This window comes from Anopheles darlingi, chromosome 2 (genome assembly GCF_943734745.1).
Source record: "Anopheles darlingi chromosome 2, idAnoDarlMG_H_01, whole genome shotgun sequence".
Lineage (NCBI taxonomy): Eukaryota > Metazoa > Arthropoda > Insecta > Diptera > Culicidae > Anopheles > Anopheles darlingi.
The window spans coordinates 89,728,314-89,749,401 of NC_064874.1; the positions used below are offsets into that span (position 1 = coordinate 89,728,314).

The 21,088-nt window shown below is 46.1% G+C and overlaps 1 protein-coding gene across 5 annotated transcripts in view; it reads left to right on the forward strand.

The window, feature by feature from the left end:
- LOC125959043 (mitogen-activated protein kinase 1) overlaps positions 1–21,088 on the forward strand; it is a 37,812-nt gene that overhangs the window by 11,680 nt on the left and 5,044 nt on the right. For all 5 annotated transcript variants that reach the window (XM_049691773.1, XM_049691775.1, XM_049691777.1 and 2 more), the window contains exon 3: positions 16,602–16,728. In XM_049691773.1, coding sequence (XP_049547730.1) covers positions 16,602–16,728 — 127 coding nt within the window. The remainder of the gene's footprint in view (positions 1–16,601; positions 16,729–21,088) is intronic.

A 21,088-nucleotide genomic window follows, 5' to 3' on the forward strand; every position in this document is an offset into this window, starting at 1 on the left:
AGCTGGTGACTAATGTTCTACTCTCAAGCGATCGTACCTATCAACGTCTGCTCTCATTAGCCGTGGCCACACGGGGCGAAAATTTGCGCGCAAATTTGCACATTAATGCCAAAATGTTTTCGCTTCGTGTGGCAGGGGTAAATACCCGAAAATTTATGCCGAAATGTCAAACGTATTGTTTTCATCTGTGTTTTGGCCGCTGAAGTTGATTTCCGAATAAATTTTGCAGTTTTTAACGATTTTGTTGCTGTTGCTGTTATATTTATATTAAAAATGCAAAAACAATACGAAAAGAACCTACATTTTCGTAAATAAAGCGTTCGATAGCGTCAAGGGTTCAGCGAAAAAGTCCGCGGACGTATAAAAGTTTGACAGCGTGTAAGGGTTAAGCGAAACCGTTTTGGCATTAATTTTTTCGTTTGCGCTAGAGTTTTCGCCCCGTGTGGCCACGGCTATTGGCTGATCCTTCATCAATTTAAGCGAAAATCAGTTATGCGCTAACCTGCGAGTTCCTGTTCGACATCACTCCGATGAGGCTGGAGTCTCCTGGGGGGAAGTGTTTTGGGTTGTTTGAAGGCGTTAATGAATTTTTAATTAGCACCTCGACTTCTATTTCCCCTCCCACCTTTCCCGATCTCACTGCTGGCCCTTTCATAAGTAGCAGCTTTCGCAAATCGTTCTACTGGGACCGGGCCAGAGGCCTTCCTTAATCATAAAGTTCGCTCAGTTGTTTGGTCCAAGAAAGCGGGAGGAGGGCTTACGAGGTAAGTTAGAAGTTTATGGTTGGTGATAGCCTGTACCTTCGCCAGCACCCTAATCTGGAGGACTTTTGTTAAACGAATAACTTGATTACATAAACGAGTCATTGCTAGAATGAAGCTTTTTCCAATAAAAAAAAGGTTCCATTTCTCTGCTGTTCTATAATCCCTAATCCAAAATCTTTATGCTCAGCTCACGATGCCCTAACGATGACTCGTTAAACCGTAGCAACCGTACATGGACGGCTCTGTGGTGTTCGGTTCTGCGATACTAGAGCGAAACAAGAGCTGCAGATAAGAGTGGTCGTCTTGTCTTCTTCGGGATAAAGTAGGTCAGCCCCTCTCTGCACCTCACACCAAGTGGTGGATTATTGGCGTATCGTGTATTCGACACCTTTGGGGTTCACCTTCGTTTTGGTGGACGTAAATAATTGCATTGCCACCATTTCCACATGAAATCCCCCAAAATCCGGTGCGTCCTACGCACTCGAGTTGTCAGCAATGAAATCAGACAAATTCAATTTATGTCCCGGCTTCCTCGTTCCGCCAGAGGGAGGAGTGTTCACGTCATGAGGGTTGGCTATATCGATTGGATCGAAACAGCCGACGTCTCATGACGGAACACCGACGTTACTTTGAATCCACCAGTCTACGATCGACACGCCATTCGAAAACGCACTGTTTATCGTACATATCAAAACGACAACATTGGCTCCTTCGCACTGTGTTCCTATTGATGTGGTGAGCTTTGGTGCAGAAAGAAGGGAGCTGTGCTTGGGAAGTTGCGCTCAGTGCGTTATGAAATTACCGGTACCCGGAGCTTGTTTCAATGTTTGAATCTGATCAGACGTAAAGCAATTTTTACGGCTCTGGGCAAAGGGAAGTGCCTGTGAAGAGTCTCTCGACCCAGCAAGAACTCAATTTGGAGTACAGTGGAAGTTTTTATAGCTTCCACGACTTAGTGTCGTTGGCTGAAGTTACGTTGTGATCCGATCTGCCGTTTTCGATAGGAATTTCAAGTAACGAAGGAACCTGTTTTTTTGCTAGTAGGTTGGTTAGTTTGAGTTTATGGTTCTGGAAGACGATATGGATGAATTCTCTCTGGAATAGCCAACCGCAACGGTTCAAGATATGGGATCATGTTACTCAATTGCACCACATTAGCATAGGAATTAGTTGGAGTGATTGACAGATTTACAATGTTTCCACGGTTGGTTGTTGGTGAATTTGTTGCCAGTATTGGTTAGCCGCTTCTAAGATTGCCGTCAAAACCACCAAATCCTAATGAAACCTTTTAAGAAGAATTTTAAAAAAGAATTCATAAACCGATGATATTTTGGTCTTATCCTCCGACATCTGCTTCTTTAAGTAGTCTTGAATTTTAGGTTATTACCGATTGAGTCACTGTGTTAAATATTATTCCACCAATTTGCATAAATGGTTAAAGTTTGATCATATGTTATGACTTTATTACTATACTTGCGGAATGGAAATGCAGTAAAAATGTGTTATATATTGTTAAAAATGTTTTATAACCCTCCAACATATACATGCCAAGCTCACGTCGCTCAGAAGGGCAATTTACGAGAAGTGATATGGATCTGAATTTGGCATCTGCTCGCATGGCTATTATGCTTCTAGCACCGATCCGTTGGCTGCTCCGCATTATTAACAACTGCTGCAGGTTCCATAAACTTTGGCCCGTTTTGTGTGATCTTCCGACTTGCCCAAAAGACGTGTTTATTTCTGCAGTAGATGCCGTCTGCAGTTGTCTGTTGCTCTTTTCACAAATGCCGTTTTAACGAACCCCACAGTAGGTACCGAATGTCTATTCGGGATAGTCCAAGTCCCTCCAAACAGACAACACTACGGTATACTTCTTTGGTGGAGTCAGTGTGCTAACGGCGCTGCTGCTGCCACTGCTACTGGCCATTGTTCATTGAAAGGCACCCGTTCTACAACCCATTGGGGGCATAATCTGCATGCCAAAACGCCGGATGTTAGGTCAGTCATAAATTAGTCCTTCGGAAATGTGTGTCCTGAATCCACCAGCACCACTGTAGGTGGTCCCATCTCATCACACTCGTAGATATCCTATTGGTCCCACGCAGCGAAATAGGACCGAACAATAAACTAATTAGCACTCAAGGTTCACAAAAGGATGGGCAATTATTGATATCTTGGTCCAGAAAGCCCTGGTCTTCCTTTTGGGTCACTGAGAACCCGTTTTGCCGTTTGGCGAAGAAATGATGGGACGAGACTGATAACTGTCGTCCGGAAATCGATGGAGTACACCATCGGCACGATTCAGCAGCAACAGCGTACGATCTTTCGAAAAAGAATGATTCGACGAAGTCGTATCATATGCAATCTAGATGATTATTCATCCAGCATCATCATTCCTCGGCATGTATAGCAGAGAGCGGAAGCATATTCAGTAATGTTAAGTATCATCCCGCACAGGCACGTGTCACAAACTGTAAACTCAAACTAACATGGCATGTGGTGCGTATGATGAGTCTTTATAGCGACTATAATTGGCCACACGATGAAATGGTTGCTACGCTCCGGTTGACTCGATTCGTAAGAGCTTTTTGCCTTTTCCATCCATGCGAAACAGGTTCGCTCGCCGCGTTGAGAAGATTTCCCATAAAGCCATGCATCTGTTGCTGAATACAATGACAATAACTGTCAGCTGATACGTTGGAAAAAGCCTCGTAATCCTCTTACACATCGGTTTTGAGTGATTTTGCTCGTCTTTCTGACTTTGATTGCTTTGCATTCATCTGCTTGCATTGTTATCGTGTAGCGAGTATTGATACATTTTCGTTCTCTAGGTACCTGTGCTCCAATTCATTTTCAGTATGAGTGTGTTCAGTGGGTTATCGTAGATCGTTGGCAATTGCTTTATCTTGGTTGGAAATATACTTGCGTAGCACAATTGGTCGTGAGTGGATTACTAAACCGAATGCTAATTTTTGTGATAATAACACAACTACGATAACAATAAGCGGAACATTGTGCCGTTTGATCACAAAGAGGAGGTGAGGAGGGACCGCATAGGCCTGGAATGACGGTGTATTCACTTCCCCTTACCGGGTGACATCAGCTTTTTGGCATTGTCCACGAGTAGGCTTTCTGCTTCTTCGGTTCGCTTATTACGTGCACCGGTGAACCATCATTGAATGGCAATGAGACCGTCGATTCCCGATCATTCATAAATCTTCGGTCGCCTTCCACCGCGACTCCAAAGCGGGACAAGGGTTCTTACTCCATTCATCGGTGTCCCAGCCCCGGGGGGGGTTACCCATAATGGATAGAAGAGTGAAATCAGCAATACTTCCGCCTACAGCGTTTGGTCTACCCGTCGTGTCGTACGGTACAGTACGAGAAAATACTTCCTCTCGAGACAGTAGAGGGAGAGAGAGTTAGAGAGATATTGAGGCGGGACATTAGATATGCAAAGTTCATTTCTAGCTCAACGCTCATGCAAGCGTTTGGCCGGCCAGCGAATGTGCATCGTCTCAGCAGTTCCTCTTCCCTTAGCGCTTCCCTGTACGACCATAAACTACATATTCGAATGCAAAGTGCATCAGCCGGTGCATGCCTATTGCATGCAAAGCGTTGCTGCAGCAAGCAAGCATGGGATTGCCCTTTTCAATATGCAATGGTGTAAATGTATTATTTTACACTTTTTGGCCATCACCTGTTGCATCACTTGCATAGCTTAACGAAGTGCAATTATCAATGTATATTTCATCTGGACCCGCACTAGTATGGTTCATAAACGAAGCCACTATTTGATTTAATGGACCCAGTTTCCATTTTGTACTCTGCATGGCATGAATCCGGCAGCGGCAAGCAAAAGAAGCTACTGATGGAACGAAGGTATGCACCAGAACGGTCACCAGAGCTCCCTTCAGTGCAGCACTCATTACGCCTGTTCCATTTTTAATGAGTTCATCTCTTGTTTGTTGTGGCAGCTCATCTAGCCGGAAGAGGTGCTGCCACCCCTCTCCCAACGTGTGTTAAGCTTCCGAGAAAAGGGTCCTCACGGTGCACTATAGCTGCAGCTGCCTAAAAACGCTAGAGAATAAATGGAAAGCAATGCAGCGTGGACTTCGGTAATGACCATGGAAAGAAGGAGAGAGGGATGCAAATGCCATCACATTACGCCCGTCTGCTGCAGCGTTCCTTCTTCTGGTTCTGGGTTCTTTTTTTTTGTTTAGTTTCTGTGGAACTCGATCTCGATGCTTTCAGTATTTTTTTTCGCTTTTCTCTGCTGAATATTTAACCGTTTTATACATTATCCAATGTTGAATATTTATCTCCCGATCGTGCTTTGAAGCCGCATTCTACAGGATACATTATGTATTTTCGGGAAAGCCACTCTCGCATACTCCTTAGCTCCCCGTTGATGCATTATGCTCGATTCGATGCTCTTGCGATGATGATGGTTTTTTTTTAGATAGCATCTATTAAACTCAAATACCTTCCGAAAGTGTCGTGTTCAGGAAGTGGTTTAATAAATGTCTAAGTATGTTTATGACGTACTAATAAATTCATGTACTGTAGGTGCCATGCAGTAATCCACTTGGCATCCACCACGTACAAAAATGCAATTTACGCACTGTTTTCCCCACAACACACGCACTGGGTACATTCCAGGGTTTTTTGTTTAGCTCGCTTCCTCTATGTCACACAGGACACAATCAAGCACTTACCGGCTCCAACCGGGGCGAGTAGGAGATTTAATAAAACATGTCCCGATGCGGCATCCCCTTGTGTAGCGGAGCTGTTCCTTTTTTTGTGCTGTTTGGTTTTATGATTTTATTTGCTCCAGCCAGCCAGACAGTGTCCGATGAACCATCTGGCGCTCTCTAGCTCTAGCAAACGGTGAACCGGCAGCATCAGTTGTGCCAGCAGGATTCATGTGGGCTGTTGACCGCACAGGACGAGCAACATACGACCCGAATGTCTCTGAGGGGTGTCGCATCTTCGCTCTATGGATGGCCACAGCCCGCCAGTTGGTGGTGGAGCGTGAGGTGTAGGTAATTTGATGCCATCCACAGAAAGGCTTATGAAAACCATCCTTACACGTACGTTCGGGAGCGGAGAAGAGGGCAGATTGAGAGACGCGCTACGGTGGTTCGAATTTAATCCGTTTATGGGGCCGTTGTTTGCGGTGACTGCATCGGCGCCACAGATGGTCGATACCAGCGTACGAGAGGAGTGCTGTGCGTGATCACTGGCTGGACACAAAGACACACCAACGAGAGATGGACTCGTGAGTGTGCGGCTGATGTATAGCCGAAGCAACAAGCGGCCAGTAGCGCAGGCGAAGCCGATTACACACAAGCACACCTCGTTTGCTTGAGCTCTAGAGTGTGGCCATAGCCTGCTGGAGCTTTGAAGAGCATTGCTGACAAAAATAGGAAAAGCATTCTATCCGGCCCCCCCTTTCGGTTTCCTTCGGTTAAGGCACGTACAGGGACGCCACATGATCCATGATTCTTCCGGGGACGATTTATGTGCCAACGACGACAGCGCGCGCTGCTGGCTCTTGGGTCCGGCGCGTTTTCTCTTTCTGCCCGTGCTACATTGTATTCTCTTTCGTTGAGGGAATTTGTTTTTCTTTCGCATTGTTCGATGCATTTCCATTCCTTTTCAATAAGTGGTTTAAGGACTGCAAAACGTTACAATAACTTTTTGGGATCGCTAATCAGCTGCAGTGCAGACGTGCAATGCATCGATCGATTGTCTAATCTTTGTAGTCACCATTTTCGATGTGCTTATGATGCCGTTGACTATGGTTATGGCAAATTAAGTCCTCCATACACGTTAAGATTTTCCATCCTACCATAAACAAATGTTACAGTCACAAATCCATCACGTCCACTCACGCTCATACCAGGATTGACAAATTCGATCTAGCTCGATTTTCGTGAATGAACTTCTCAGACGTTCAGATTGTTACATAACATGCAAAATTTGATGGATAATTTCAACGTGTAAGAGGGAGGCTACAAACGCGTTGCATGTTATCTGGGAATGGGTCTAGAATGCTGTGAGACTTGGCCAATCAGTCGCGGAAAAGCATGTTAGTTGCATTTCGCTGAATCTGTTGAATCTCATCTCGTGAAATTCATATAAATTGCTGAATGAAGATGTTCTTTTCCGTGCACACAATGCTGCACGACCACTGGTTCTGATCGAACGGGCTCCACAGAGTGTGGTTGCCGCTTGATTGGGCAAATCCCCCAAGCAACGGTTGTTTGGAATTATTGGGACCACGATATTTTCATCAACCATAATCGGAAAGGATCGGATTGCGGGCACGAGGGCCACCATCGTCCTAGAATAACATTCAATCCATCCATCTATCTACCACCCACCGTCGCCGATCTATTTCATTCACATTTTTTGCTCCGTTCCGCCAGCCGTTGGAAATCCTTTTCCAATCACGTACCGAAACCTCCGTCGATATCATTCCCTCTCTATCTCCCTTTCTCTCTCTGATTGCACCAGGGAGTTTCCATCGTCATAGTCCACAACTGGCACGTTGGAACACCATACACCCGACCAACATTTTAACGGTGATACTGAGAGTGAACGGATTCAGGAATCGTATCCGATCGGTATATTCTAACCCCCTCATGACGACAGCAACAACACAACAACAGAGGCAAATCGAACAAAATCCCAAAACATTTTCCTCAAACTCTCCGGTCCCTGAGTTCTCTGGAATCGTCGTTCTGCAGTAGCCTCGAGAAGAGGAGCGCCTTTCAGCTCATTTTACAAATACCCAACGAAATTCATCAAGAAAAATGAGAACGGTTAGGTGGCGAAGCATGATGTGTAGGTAGTGCGCGTGTGGGGCAGATTAAGAGTTTTCACATGAAACTTATGGCAATCATCAATCTCTGGATTTATCATTTATATTATTCGTTTTTGTGAGATTCAGAGTTTTGTATGAGAGAAGCGTGTGTGTTCTGCAGAGCCAATTGGCTCTTGGAGTTAGGTAATCTTAAAAACACCACATTCGTTAGCTATGTGTGTATGTAATTCTGTCATCAATTCGTGGTGGATTTAAAAGAGGGAAAAATAAAAAGAAAAATGCGCGGTACACGTCATTCGCCGTGAGCCACGAGGAGAAAACGATTAAGGTACCGTCAAGGACCTTGAATGCTATTCAAACACTGTGCTAACGTTCCAAAATCAACGATGCTGAAACGGGAAAAAGGAGGAGAAAAACTCGTCTTCGCTCGGCTTGGCTTGGCGTGGCGGGCATGAGTAGCAGGCGGGACTCATAAGATATTAATTACAGTGGAATTGAGATTCACGGTTTAAATTCGAGCCCGAACCTGAGGCATGATGCGCAAGAGTCATCCTGGTCCCTTCTCCCACCGGGTAGAAGGACGAAGGACCCATTGTCAACACGAGGGAGCCACTTACTTTAGGCTCACCGGAGACGTGCACAGGGCGCACCTTCCAGCAGCGAGACCACCGTTCACATCTTGGCATTCCGGCAGTTCCTCTCGAGAGTCTCTGTTCGCTGTCCCTGGAACAATGCTCCGATGTCACCGTATTTTTGTTATATTAAAAATGTGCTGCCCCCATTTGGCTCGGCTGGTCTAATGGATATTTGAAACGCGAACGGAAACTCGATGTTAACGGTCTCGTCTTACGTACGATATGGTGCTTTCGAATTTTTCGGCTGGAAAATTCCTAGCAAAAATGATTCGGGTTGCTGTTGCCGTTGCTGCTCCGATCACGGCGCTGCTGGGCAATGAAAAATTAAATTAATTGAATATTCGCGACGGCCACCGCGCCCCTCGTGCAGCGGAGGAAAATTTCAATGTTTTTTCGGCGAAAATTGTGTTATCATAAATGCAGTTACTACGCGCTGAATCCGCTGCTCTTGGTGCCGCTCGAGGTGGATCATTGGATAGAATCGCATTAAACCAACGGATGACGGGGGCTTAAGGTAATGAAATGCGAATGTTTCTTCTATTTTGCATCGCACCATAATGGAAGGCATGTTTTTGCTGTTATGCTGCCTTTGAAGCTTTTGGTCTGCCATTCGATGTGTTGTCGTTTCATTTCGTTATGCATTTAACCTTAGTGATGCGCTGTTTGTGACGTGTAAATTAAGTTTGATCATCATGATCAAAGTGTGCGGATTAGAGACTTTTTTAAAAGGTTTTCCAACTCCCTAGTGAATGCTCTACCCGGTTTTACATCCCAAAATCACACACATACGGCAGGCAGTATCACCAGCATTTTAAGCCCTTGGGCAAACAGACGGCTCTCTCTCTGCAGCATACTGCGGCGTATCATAAATTGCCCTCAACATATGGTGGCCCTCTCTTCGTCGATACAAAAACTCACTCCCTCACATGCGCAGCTCGTCATTTTTTTTCCAACACAAATGGCCATAGCCCAAAGCCCCAATAGAAATGGATTATGTTACATTTACCTTCCATGCTCATGTCGCATTGCAAATTCAACATCCCAGCTAAAACAACAATATTGATTCAGTGGAAAGCGTCGGACACGGCAGAAAAACCGCCATGAGGATGGATTTCGTGGGAATTGTATTCGGCAACTTATGCTGTTGTGGGAAAAGCTATGCAGTTTGACGCAGATAAACATCAATTACATAATTCATCATGTAAGCAACGCATCCGCGCACCAGAATTCGCGTTTCTTGGTCGCTATGATATCCAAGCCCGTGAATCTTTTGGTAGGCATCCAAAAATAAGTTCAAAAATTCCATCCATCTCACATAGCATTGCGCAAGGAAAGGATCTTGTGTCTCTTGTTATTGTTGAATTGTTGAAACTTTTCGCCGAAATTAAGGCGCGTTCGACCGGGTAGCAAGTCAAAGACAAAGAACCAAGCGCATCATCGTTTCGTCATTGCGGGCTTTGTTTGAAGGATTTAATGCTAGAGCTTTCGTCTCACCATCCTCATCCTCTTTAGACCCGGATAAGCAACGCTGGGTTGGGAAACTTTTTCAACGAATTTCCCCCCGCTCCCCCTACCTTCCAAAGGACCGTGCGGTTGAGACGAAGCTTTTTGCGAGAGACACATTCAGCTCACATTTAGTGCGCTCGTGTCTCGATGGGAAATGATGTAACGACGACGAGCATTGAGATTGCCTGAAACTTGTCGGGCCGGTGCAGCGGTGACCATCATCATGTTCTATTCGGCTTTGTGTTTCGTGACTGGCGTGCGTGATGTGATCGTTCGTCTGCTGCTGGCAGGTAGAGATGAATTGCTGACCGACCAGCACATCGTTAAAGTGCGCGTTAGAGCGCAATAATTTTCTTCAAAAATGAGCATCCATGTTCGCTATTATGAGGTAATGGCCCCTATTGCGATTGTCTTGTCTCGTTTCCAAGACAAACGTCAGTCTGGTGTCGGTATTGCGAGTGTCTTGCTTGACACCGATTTCTGTCTTGGAAACGAGACTCAGCTGTCTTGTACTCAAAGCTACCAGACTGGGAGTCTGCCAAACAAGACTGCGATTTAAGATTACCGTAACAGTTTTTTATTTAGCAGACTGGCGGTTGATTTGGAATTTTTGGTTGAATTTAATGGAATTAATCAATAACCTATTACCAGTAATCGATTATGTTCAATTGTACGAAATGGCACATTTTCTGAGAACCATGTAATGGGCTTAAACCTCAGCATTTGCTTTCGTGACGATCGAGTTCCTGAATAAAAATGCATCAGAGATTGAGAATAATTGAACAAATATTGTACGATTGAAAACATTTTTTTGATGAATTAAAACACGTTAACGGTAAGGAAATTCAAACTGCGCACGATTGTTTACAAACAAAGCTGCGATTTTGATGGCTTTTGACAGCCAAATGAACACTTGTTCATTCAAGTGTTCATGCGACACTCGCAATACCGATTTTAGACAACCAAGACTCGGCGGTTTTTGCCAGACAAGACTGGTCGAGTCTTGTCTCGGAAACGAGACAAGACAATCGCAATAGGGGCCAATAATTTGGGAGTAGCTCTGGACGAATTGAGTGCCTCAGGATGATACCGGTCCATTCGAATTACATTTCATTCTCGACTGCCAATGGTTCATGGCTCAAGTTATGATTACTCCGGAAAAGTTGTGTTTATAAAGCAGAAACTGCGCAACGGCGTATTATATACTGAGAAAAGTGATTAAGAACTGAAAACACTTCCTGGTATTGCGGGCCGCTACGAAACCGTAGCAGCTGTAATTGGATTGGTGAAAGAAACAGTTGAAAAACTTCTCCCATCCACCTGAAATGACAGCGGTTATTAGATTTCGGCCTGTCTAAAAATGCCATCATCTGTCCATCCATTACGCGATCGAATGATCGATGTTGCAGGATTATCCATCGATCACCGCCATGCTGATGAATTTGATTTTATTTTATAATTATTTGCGACCGGCGCGTTGTTGTTTACTAGTTGAAAATAATAACGAGAAACGCCGAAAAATACTCCCTCGCCAATCTTTCACTGATCCAACTTTCCACTCACCAAGTAAAAGTTGTTCGACCAGTCTCTGTGTACGCGTCGTCCACATATTATCTTTTAATTTGTTCCAGTCTATGGAATTTGATTACATCCCCCTACACTCTTCACTCTTGTGATGGTTGGCACTGAAGCGTTTAGACTAATTCCAGCTATTTGTTGATGTTAGCCTATGCTGCGAGTTTCGTAAAATTGTTTGGGCCGTTCTGACGGAACACTATCTTCATGCTGCCCCAGAGGCGCTCCCACTTCGTTGGCTCCATAAAGGTTCACAAACAGTGTCTTAAAGTGCTTTAAGGAAGGCAACCGCGGCCTCCCTATCCTATCACTTCAACATGTTTCAAAGATGTATTAGAGAGCGCAATGCAAACTTTTCTGGTCGGATTCTTTGAAGGCGCATGCGTTTGGTTCGGTCGGTGGCATTCCTAAGGTTCTCAACCCCGCATTGAGGGGACTTCGAGTATGAAACTCTGATACGAAGAAAATCCCCGACCAAACAATCCAATGCCCAGGCATACAGCAGTGACCGCTGACGTAGTAATGGGCTGGCAAATTTTTGGAATATCTCAGAAGAGGGTTCCAAAAGCCGCCAGAACATATGGTGGTTCAGCTATCATCTTCATACTTTAATGTTTAACTTTAGGTCGTTGAGATGGTGGTACTATCCGAAGTGGCGAGGCCCACGTCGCTGAGACACACCCACCGTAGAAAAGCAGCAACAGTCGGCACCTTTCATAGGCACCGAGCATCAAAGGGCGGTGGCTACAAACGAATCGAAACGACGACGATGACTTACATTTGAGTTTGTGCAGAGAGTGAGAGGGTCGTTCTGTCGAGGAGCGATACAGTGGGTTGCTGCCCACGTCCGAAATGCAACAAGTCAATGTTGTTTTGGCAGCCCTGGATGATGGTGCCAAGGTGTAACAAGCCAGCCTGCCGCCGTTTTCGGTCAGCGCACAAGCACTTGATGCCGTTTTCGAAGCCGTTAAGCTTATTTCCTGCGCCACCTTGAACTGCTGTCGAACTTCAGCTCTCTGCGGTTATTGTGGGCTTGGGGTTTATTGTCTGGCGTTGAAGTATTTAAAATTTGCTCCATTTCACAAGTAATAGGAGGAGCGGCTTCCTTCCTATTATTATTTTTTATCCCTTTTTAAATTCCAATTTACTTCCTTCTCCAAGTCCCGTTCTCTGAGCGCCGTAGTTTGTGCCAATATTGACTATTCGTTTTCATCAAAAAGCGTTTAAATTAAAATATTAGCCTGTAGCAGCGAAATTCCGGCCATCATTCGATAGACACGAAGCGCAAACACACCACCACCGTTTTGCGCCACTGTTATCTTGTCCCGCTTCCACCTATCCAATAATGGCTCTGGCTTTCGCAAATCCGAAACTCGTCTCCTGAAATCGTTTCCATAATGGATACATTATGTTTTATGCTACGCCATTGCTTTTATCACTTTAAACAATCAGATGATTGCAATGTATTTCGTTCTTTTAAAGACACCGCGAGGGAGGAGGGTACATTTTCCTTCAAATCGGTACAATTCCCAATAGTCCCCTCGGCGAACCAACACAAATTTCGTCGATCAGTCCCAAATGGGAAAAGTTAATGTTTATGTTACCATTTGGGTGGTTGGCTAGCTGGCAACGTGCCAATATTATTTGCCAAATCTTGCGACAATTCAGTAGCTCAACGCATCGGCACAGAGAACAGTACGGAGAAGGAGAAGCTAGTGTCAAAAAGATCGGGCTTTCAAAGACGAAATTCACGACGCTGGCCATTGGTGCGTAAATAAGCGGGAATTTTTGGTAGCCCATGCGCATCACATCATCGAGAATGACGCTCGAGAAAAAGTTTACATTACAATAAGGAGAAGGAATGGTCACGGTGACGATGACAATCCCGAAGACCTGCTGTGGCCCACTTAACATCCTCCTTGTGGCCAACCTTTAACCACCCCTCTCCCTGGCAGCCAATCCCCGGGAGTGATGAGTTTTCACTTAACGAACTTTTTTGCGATGCTTGTTTTTTTATTCTTGGGTAGAAAACGTTCAATTTTCACAATGGTTCTTGATCGGTAGACATCAGAACAGCGGACGAAATATGAGACGATACCAGGCGCCTCCATCGATCACCACTCCTGTCCGTATGGCTGGCACACATCATGTTGAATAATTCAAAAAGGCGTAACTAATCCAAAGCGATACGTGGTGGGTTTGAGAATACGTTCACGCCTTCGTTTGCTTCCTTGTTTTTCTTGTGTTCAACATTTCTAATAAATCCATTTCCATCGCGTTTCCTGGGTAGGAAAAGGGATTACAAAAACAGCCATTGTGCTGTGATAAACGGATTTTTTTAGTTCCTTGTTGCTTTTCTTGAATGGAAGAAGCTTGAAATGACGCGCTCTGTATACTTAAACGATCGATGTATTCTTTACTCCTGGCGAGCGGGATGTATCATGCTGGAACTGGTCTTGCGGTCGGTTAAACTTTGCGGTGGAATATCTTCGCTACCGCTTACTCTTTGACATTCCAGAGAACATTGTTTTTAGTGGAATAAGCATCAAGGATAATAAATTTTATTTGAGACATTTTATGGCGGATGGTGTGCCGTCACTGGGCGATGGACGGAACCATCGTCTTAAGTCGTTACCCATCTTTCTCCGTGCGATAAAGCACTCTTCGTCTTCAGGACAGTTTGCTTAGCTGGCAGAGGTTGACTTAGTGTACTCGCAGATATGAATTATTGTTGACCCTCCTCCCTGTTCTCGACTATTATGCACGATCGCGCGTGCCCGCGCGTGTTTTTTGAAAATGATGTAAAATTGGTTCGTAGTTTCGCCTTTTTCGACATGAGAAATCGCTTGGATGATTCATGATAGTGGACCCATCCCTGGTTTGGTCGTACATTTATCAAACAACGAACCCGCAGGATCTGTATCTAAATCAAAAACTGTCAGAGTGGATTGTTCGGAAAATTTCTGTTGGGTTTGTTACTTTTTGCACGCAAAAATCAATTCCAATAATTGATTAGAATGAATAGCTTTCACCGCAGACGGGGGAGATAGGCGGTGAAGGAAGAGGACCTTATCGGTGACAGATCTGTTGAGCTGAACTGAAAAGCATAAATGGAGCCCCCTCCGAGCTTTGGAGAGTGGCTGTCGGTCGCCCGTTCCGGTAGTCGCAATGTTGTTTACATGTCAATCATTCATCATTGTGATTGCCTTCATGCGTGTCCATCGACCGTTGTCGTCCTCCGTTGATCGTTTGCATACGCTAGAGCATACACACACCCACTCACCAACTCTACACGACACTCGGCCTACGATTGGGTGGGTAGGCTAGGTGTGTTGTTAAAGAAATCACCCAATCGTACTTCACACCCTTGAAGACGAATGTAGAACAAGAGCGAGGCGCCGTTGCATGATTTATCCACATTCATGCCCGAAGGAGAAAGGGGAAGGTTAGTGTAAACGGAAGAATAAACTAAAACTCTGCCGTTGAGTGACGTACATCGGCCTGGCCCGAACCACCGGTTGAGGTCCTTAAAAAACATGCAAAACGGGCCTTCATCGGGGCCTGTCCCACCCATAAATACCGGAACCTTCAGAACGACAAGGAGGTGGGAGCGGTGCTACTGTTTCAGTGGCTGTGCCCCATTTTCTTTGAAGCAGAAAGCACTTTACTAGCGAAAAAAACAAACAACTGACAGACTTGCGTCCGTCCGGTGTTGGGGGTCGTTTTGGACAATTTGCACAATTTATTCAGCGTCCACTTTCCGGCGCGCCAACGTATCCTGAACTGACCTTCTCTTCCCTCTCTCACAGCGGGCGTCAAACAATAAAAATGGTAAACATGATTCCCAAATTGGAAGCGGAAGACTGGCACGATAAGCAGCTTCCCCTCTCCTGCGTTCTAGAAAAACGTTCTATGCTCTTTGCTGATGATCCTCGTCCTCCTCTTCTGTAGGCGGGTGCTGGGAGAGATTGTTTCCGGAAGACTTGCGGCGCACTCATCCCTAACATGCGGTCGTGTTGCTTACATTCCATTCCGCCAAACCAACCACACACCAAGTGGCACACGCGTTTCCGGTAATGTGAACAATATAAGCTCGCTTTTATCATTGACCGAGAAGCTTCTCACACATACACGCGCGGTCGCGTCGCTGGATGTGGCGTCTCGGAGAAAAAGTTTTGCAAAAGCTTTTTCCCATTTGAAAAGTTTTGATTGTGAGCTGGCCCGGGGTGTAGTTGGAGCGCGCGTTCCCGTGGTCCCTTGCAGTGAGTGCGCAATTCATTGGCGAGAAGAAGTCTCTCGTTTGCCTCTGACACGGCGGAATGTGATTGCTGCCGCTACTACGGGGCCGCCAGGTTGGGAGTAGTAACGACAGTGCGTGACGCGCAGCTAATAAGTCGATTTCGTTTAACCAACTTTCGTTATCACCTTTTGTGCGCGCGAGCGCGATGAAAAACAACGAACACAAAAGGCTGCACGAGACGACGTCTGTCAAGAAACTTTAATCTCATTAAATGGTGTAAGGGTTGGGGAAGGATGCAGCATATTGCTTCGCATTGCTGTACTGTGCGGCGACCATTCTTTGCGACTGCTTCTGTCTGGTTTGTTGGTCCACTTTATACGAAAAAGTTTTACTTTGATGACCTATTACTTGATGTAGTTACCAATAATTTCGTTTCCTTTTGAATGTTATCCTACCTTCTTTGCGGAACACAAACATTCTATTTCTAGTTCGTTCTTGAAACTCACTTTCACTTCACTTTTAAGACAATTACCGACTCTTGGCAAACTCCCCCCGCGGGTTCATTTCTCTCTATTTACTTGTTGGCACATATTTTCTGAGAATTTCTTTCGCTTAACTGACGCGTTGCTTGCAATCTACTGCCAGCGAAAGACGGTTCTCATCGTTTTTCCAAAGAATCGAGCCAATGTGCTGTCGTCGACGCTGTTGTTGTTGTTGCCGGAGGTGCTCCTGCAGCCGGGGCAAAACAAAGCTTCTTCTGTTGGCAAGAAAGCTTCCTTTCATTTTGCTCATGGGCTGCGCAATTGCTAAAGATAAAGTTGATCGTTTGTTTTGAAACTTTCACTCCCCCCTGGCTTAGTCCGCTCTCGAAAACTCGAATTTACGTTGCGGGGGGGGAATGAGGGACCACCAGAAGCGGAATTTCCCTACTCCAACTGTCATTAACACTTTTGGTTTCACCGGTTTGTCCGTTAATACTTTAGCTGCGCCTTACTAATAACGTTTGTTCTCTTGGCTCTCTCTTTCTCTCTCTTTCTCTTCCATTGCAGATCCGCGGTGGACACCGTCACGAAGACCAAAGTTGCCATCAAAAAGATCTCACCCTTCGAGCATCAGACCTACTGTCAGCGAACATTGCGGGAAATCAAAATCCTTACCAGATTCAAGCACGAAAACGTAAGTGCTAGTGCTTATGCTTATATGTAGCGATACTCTTCTATACAAAGCAATTTTGCTGGTTATGTTTTCGATGACTCACATCAATAAACTCAAGTCAAGTGCTAGCGAGACCAATAGGTTGTAGTAATGGGTCATAAAACATGTGATACTATTTATGAATGTGACACCCGTACGGCATATCCGTTCTGACGAAGGTAGCATCGATCAGAGAGATGACAACGGGAAATTCGTTTTTTCCTTCATTTTCTACAAGAGTTCGTTTGCAAACCCAAACGCAACTTCTCCACTGCCTGTGCCCGTCACTGTATGTCAAGTTTCGGTGCTTCAGTCGCTTGTTTAGCATGTTTACCGTTTCCTCGACCATAAATACTCTTCGTGCATTACCTCTTGCGTGCGCACAGCCACCTCTCTGGTATACCACTGGGTGGTGGTTGTTTTTATATTGGTTTTTTACTCTTCTCTTTTTGGGCTTCACGCTCGGAAGGATGGAAAAGGGCTAACTACAACCAATGCGAACGTGTCTCGTGCAGATGGTCTTTTTCTCCGACAACTCCAGGAGTTGGCATTGCGGTTGTGATGTTCTAAGTGCGGGGAGAAAGCAGGGTATTGGTGGGAAATGAAATTATGCTGCGGCATTTACACAGCAATTGAAGCACTTAGATTTGTGCACACTGCGCGATCTGCGGTCGGCAGATGGAGTGCGTGGAGGGCTTCTATCGCGTTTTCTTTCCACCGGAACCGAGTATCCTATTAGTGACACCTCCAGAATACGAGCGCGGTAACCACGCTTCTGACGGACGCTAACTGTGGGTAACGATTTTCCACCAGCGAGAGATTGAGCGTTCGCCTTAATTGAATGACGTCTTTTGCAGGCGTGAAAGTGGCTGTCACACGAAGCGCTCTGATGCTTCGGCCTTTCGCTTCTGGGTAGCCTCTTTCCGGGCCCGGGTGTGGTACCGCCCTCCCCGATTCTTAGCATAATATAGATCCTGGTACATCTAGCAGAAGTTGCAATATTCCCATTAACGAAGTTGAGTAGCAGAAGCTCCCCGGGAAGATGGCAGGAAGCTTTCTGCCATCGGCATCGTGCGCTTGGGCGGTGTTTGTTTGGACAGTCACATGCCGATGATGGGTGCCGGATCTTTTCTGCAAGATTTGAATCAATTTCCATATTTTACTCTCACTCTCGTCCCCGCTCTAGGCCAATATCCCATCCAGCCTAGCGTGCTGCTGGAAAGCTATTTTTGAATCTGCATAAAATGAGGTATCCCGTTCATCCATCTACCATGACCATGTCCGATCTTCTATCACATTCTAGTGAAAATGTTACAAACCGTGCCTTTTATGCTTCTGCTATTCTGCCTTCCGGGAAGCTTTTTCTCGGGCGCGTGTCCGCATGGACCTCTATTTACAAACAAAACATGGCTCATGGGCACCTCCGGGCTTTTAGGTAGCAGCTCTTGGCTTGGCCAGACGCCAAACAATAGTCACAAGTCACTTCATCAGCGGTGGAAGCAGCCTATCGAACTGTGTATGCCTGTGTATGTGTGTGTTTGGTCGATTTAATTTTCCGTGGCTGTCTGCCCCGCGGCTGTCTGCCTCGTGGCTGACGATTTCGACGTCTTGAAAGTCTAATCATCCTGAAAAGGCTGACTTCGGGCGTGCGCGCCTCATCTGCCTATTTCTGGCAATCCAACAAAAGAAAAACCAAACTCGCTGTTCGTCGTAACCGTGTTATCCGCGATGAAGACATCCGTCGCATGGCGAGTGACTTTTCCAGCGGCCAGACTTGGCTCCTTGAGACGATCTGACTCAGTGGCTAGCTTGCTGTCTCGCTGGCTGGCTGTCTCGCTGGCTGGCTGGCTTGTCCGTTTGATTGTTTCTAGCCCGGCGGGCGGGCGGCGAAAATTGATAATAAACGGCCCGTTTCCTGGAATACAGCCAGCCGGGGTCACGAAGGATGGAGGCCGTGCTCGCTCACTCTATATTCCGCTGTCATTTCCGAAAGTTGTCAATCAAATGAACGGTTTTTGGGTTCTCTTCGGCCAACTGTCGCGCTGGATGCTGCTGCTGCCGCCACCGCCGTCGCCGTCGCCAGGGTGAAGTGGTCCGAAATAAGCTTGTCACGAGATAAATGACATCGCAATACCGGTTAGTCGACCCGGTGGATTGAGCGAAAGCCCCGTGGGGCACTCATTTTATTCTGATGGTTGTTGTGTTGAATTTTCTTGAATTTTCCAACAGCTTTTCTTCGTTGGGTCCATATCTTTGACCCCAGAAGGATTTAGCGGAGAGTGGTGACCGTTTCGGTGATTAACTCCTTATTCACGACAAGCGACGAGATTCGTCATCAAATCCTGCACAACAAGAGGCACACAGCGAGGGAGGACCCTGTTTGCCCTTCCGGCGAGAGGGAGCAGAAGGAGAACTTTAGCAAACAGAGGTCGCAAGAAGTTGGCGGATTTTAATGCCATTATTCGCCTCCAGCGCTAACCAGCTATCTCGCTGGTTCAGATTGCTGGAAAATGGTGTTACGTTGGGAGCAGTTGCTATCTGCTGATTGTTACGTGGTGTAAATACTTGAATCATGAGCACAATCGTGCAGCAGGGCGGCGGGGACATTAGTCACGAACCACGACGATTGTCCGCTCGCTATCTCTGTTGACAGCAAACGAGTGCATCAGATGCGCGCGCCATTGCCACACGCTGCCTTATCTTGCGGCGTGGGTTTATTGAATTCCAGTCACGGTAGGGAGTGTCCCTAAATGATTCATCAAATAAAACACCAACAAGCATCAGCACCTCATGATGAAACGTTATTGAACAGCATGCGACTGAGCAGCCAGCAAAGTTATTACGTGGCCCGTGGCTTAATCCTGTTTGTGTGCGTTATCCTTCCTCTAGATGATGGATGTCAGCAGCGCAGGGCACACGATGGAGGTGCCCGTTTTTGGGATCGAAAAGAAAGAGATGATCCGAAAACATCATCATTTTCCTTCGGTTAAAGTGTGGCGACGGAACATCAAGATTGTATTAATTTAGATCTGGAGCGACGCGCAGCGGTCGGTTGGTTGGTTGGTTGGTTGGCATGGGGTGCTTGGTTTCCGTGGCAGCAAACAGCTCAATCATTACCCTCGAACAATACGCCAGGTTCGATGCCTCATCCTCATCTCGAAACTGATGCTGCTGCTGTTCCTTTGAAGGCACCATATACACACGGATTGGCGTATAGTTCGTTCCACAAACCCCGTACCAGAAGAACGCAACGCTCATAAGTAAGGCCATGGCATGATGTCGCATCATCACGTGGTGCTTCGCCGGTGGATTATCACAGGGCTCTGTGTCAGAGAGCGACGCTCCCGATTGCTGGTGGCGATTGGTAAATCCGACGCTAACGCCTATTGACAGTAGAAAGCAGCAAAGCGCGTAGACCAGCGTATACATCAGCGATTCTCCATGAACGCACGTACGGAGGGGGCCTAACGTTCATTTCCTGCTGACAGGTTGTCTTGAGCGAGGGATATATGGATACCTTTCTTCAGAAGAATCCGCCTGACGGTTGTTTTGGGTATCCCGTGTGTCTGTAGAGAGGTATGGGAGAAAAAAGATGACGGCTCATAACTTTCCCAATGTACGAAATGAACGAACAGTGTTTTGCGGTTGCGAAACACACTGCAGAGGAGGGTCCCCGTGTCCGTGTCGTGTGTGTTTGGGTAAAAGTTTTCAGGAATTTGTTTGCTACCAGTCCAGTGATGAATTTCTGTCAGATGTCTGAGCGACGGATCCGATAGTCAATCATGGTGAAGGTGGAAATGTAATCGAAGATCTTCAATTTTATGCAGACCATTTCCTCGGCCGCTTGGGTTTCCATGATACTTTTCTGAAGTCTGGAGTCTCGAGTTCGGGCGAAAAAGAGAATGCACAGAAAACGTATTGCGGAATGTCATAGTGAGTGAAGTTTTCCTCGGGAGAGAACTGTCTTCTGTTTCTTTGTCTTTTCTCCCGGAAGACACGTCGAGGAGATTGCGCTTCGGCCTGTTTCCGTCTACCCATTTACGCCGAACCAACAGCCTAGAGGCATTTTCCCAAAAATGATGAACAACGGATAGTCCCTTGGCTTGGGAGAAGGAGGAGGTAAGGAGCTCGAAGAGAAATTTCGGCTCCATCCCTCCCTCCCGAAACCCGAGTTGCTATATGAAAATATTCGAGAATGAAGCAACCGCGCCACGAGCAGTGGATGAAGCTCAACTCGACCCTCGGGCTATGGAGAGGTGGCCGGACCTTTAAAAATGGTCTACGTCTGTTTTTGTTTACCTTCACTCATCGTTCCACCGAGTCCGGAAAAGGACCTTCCGCC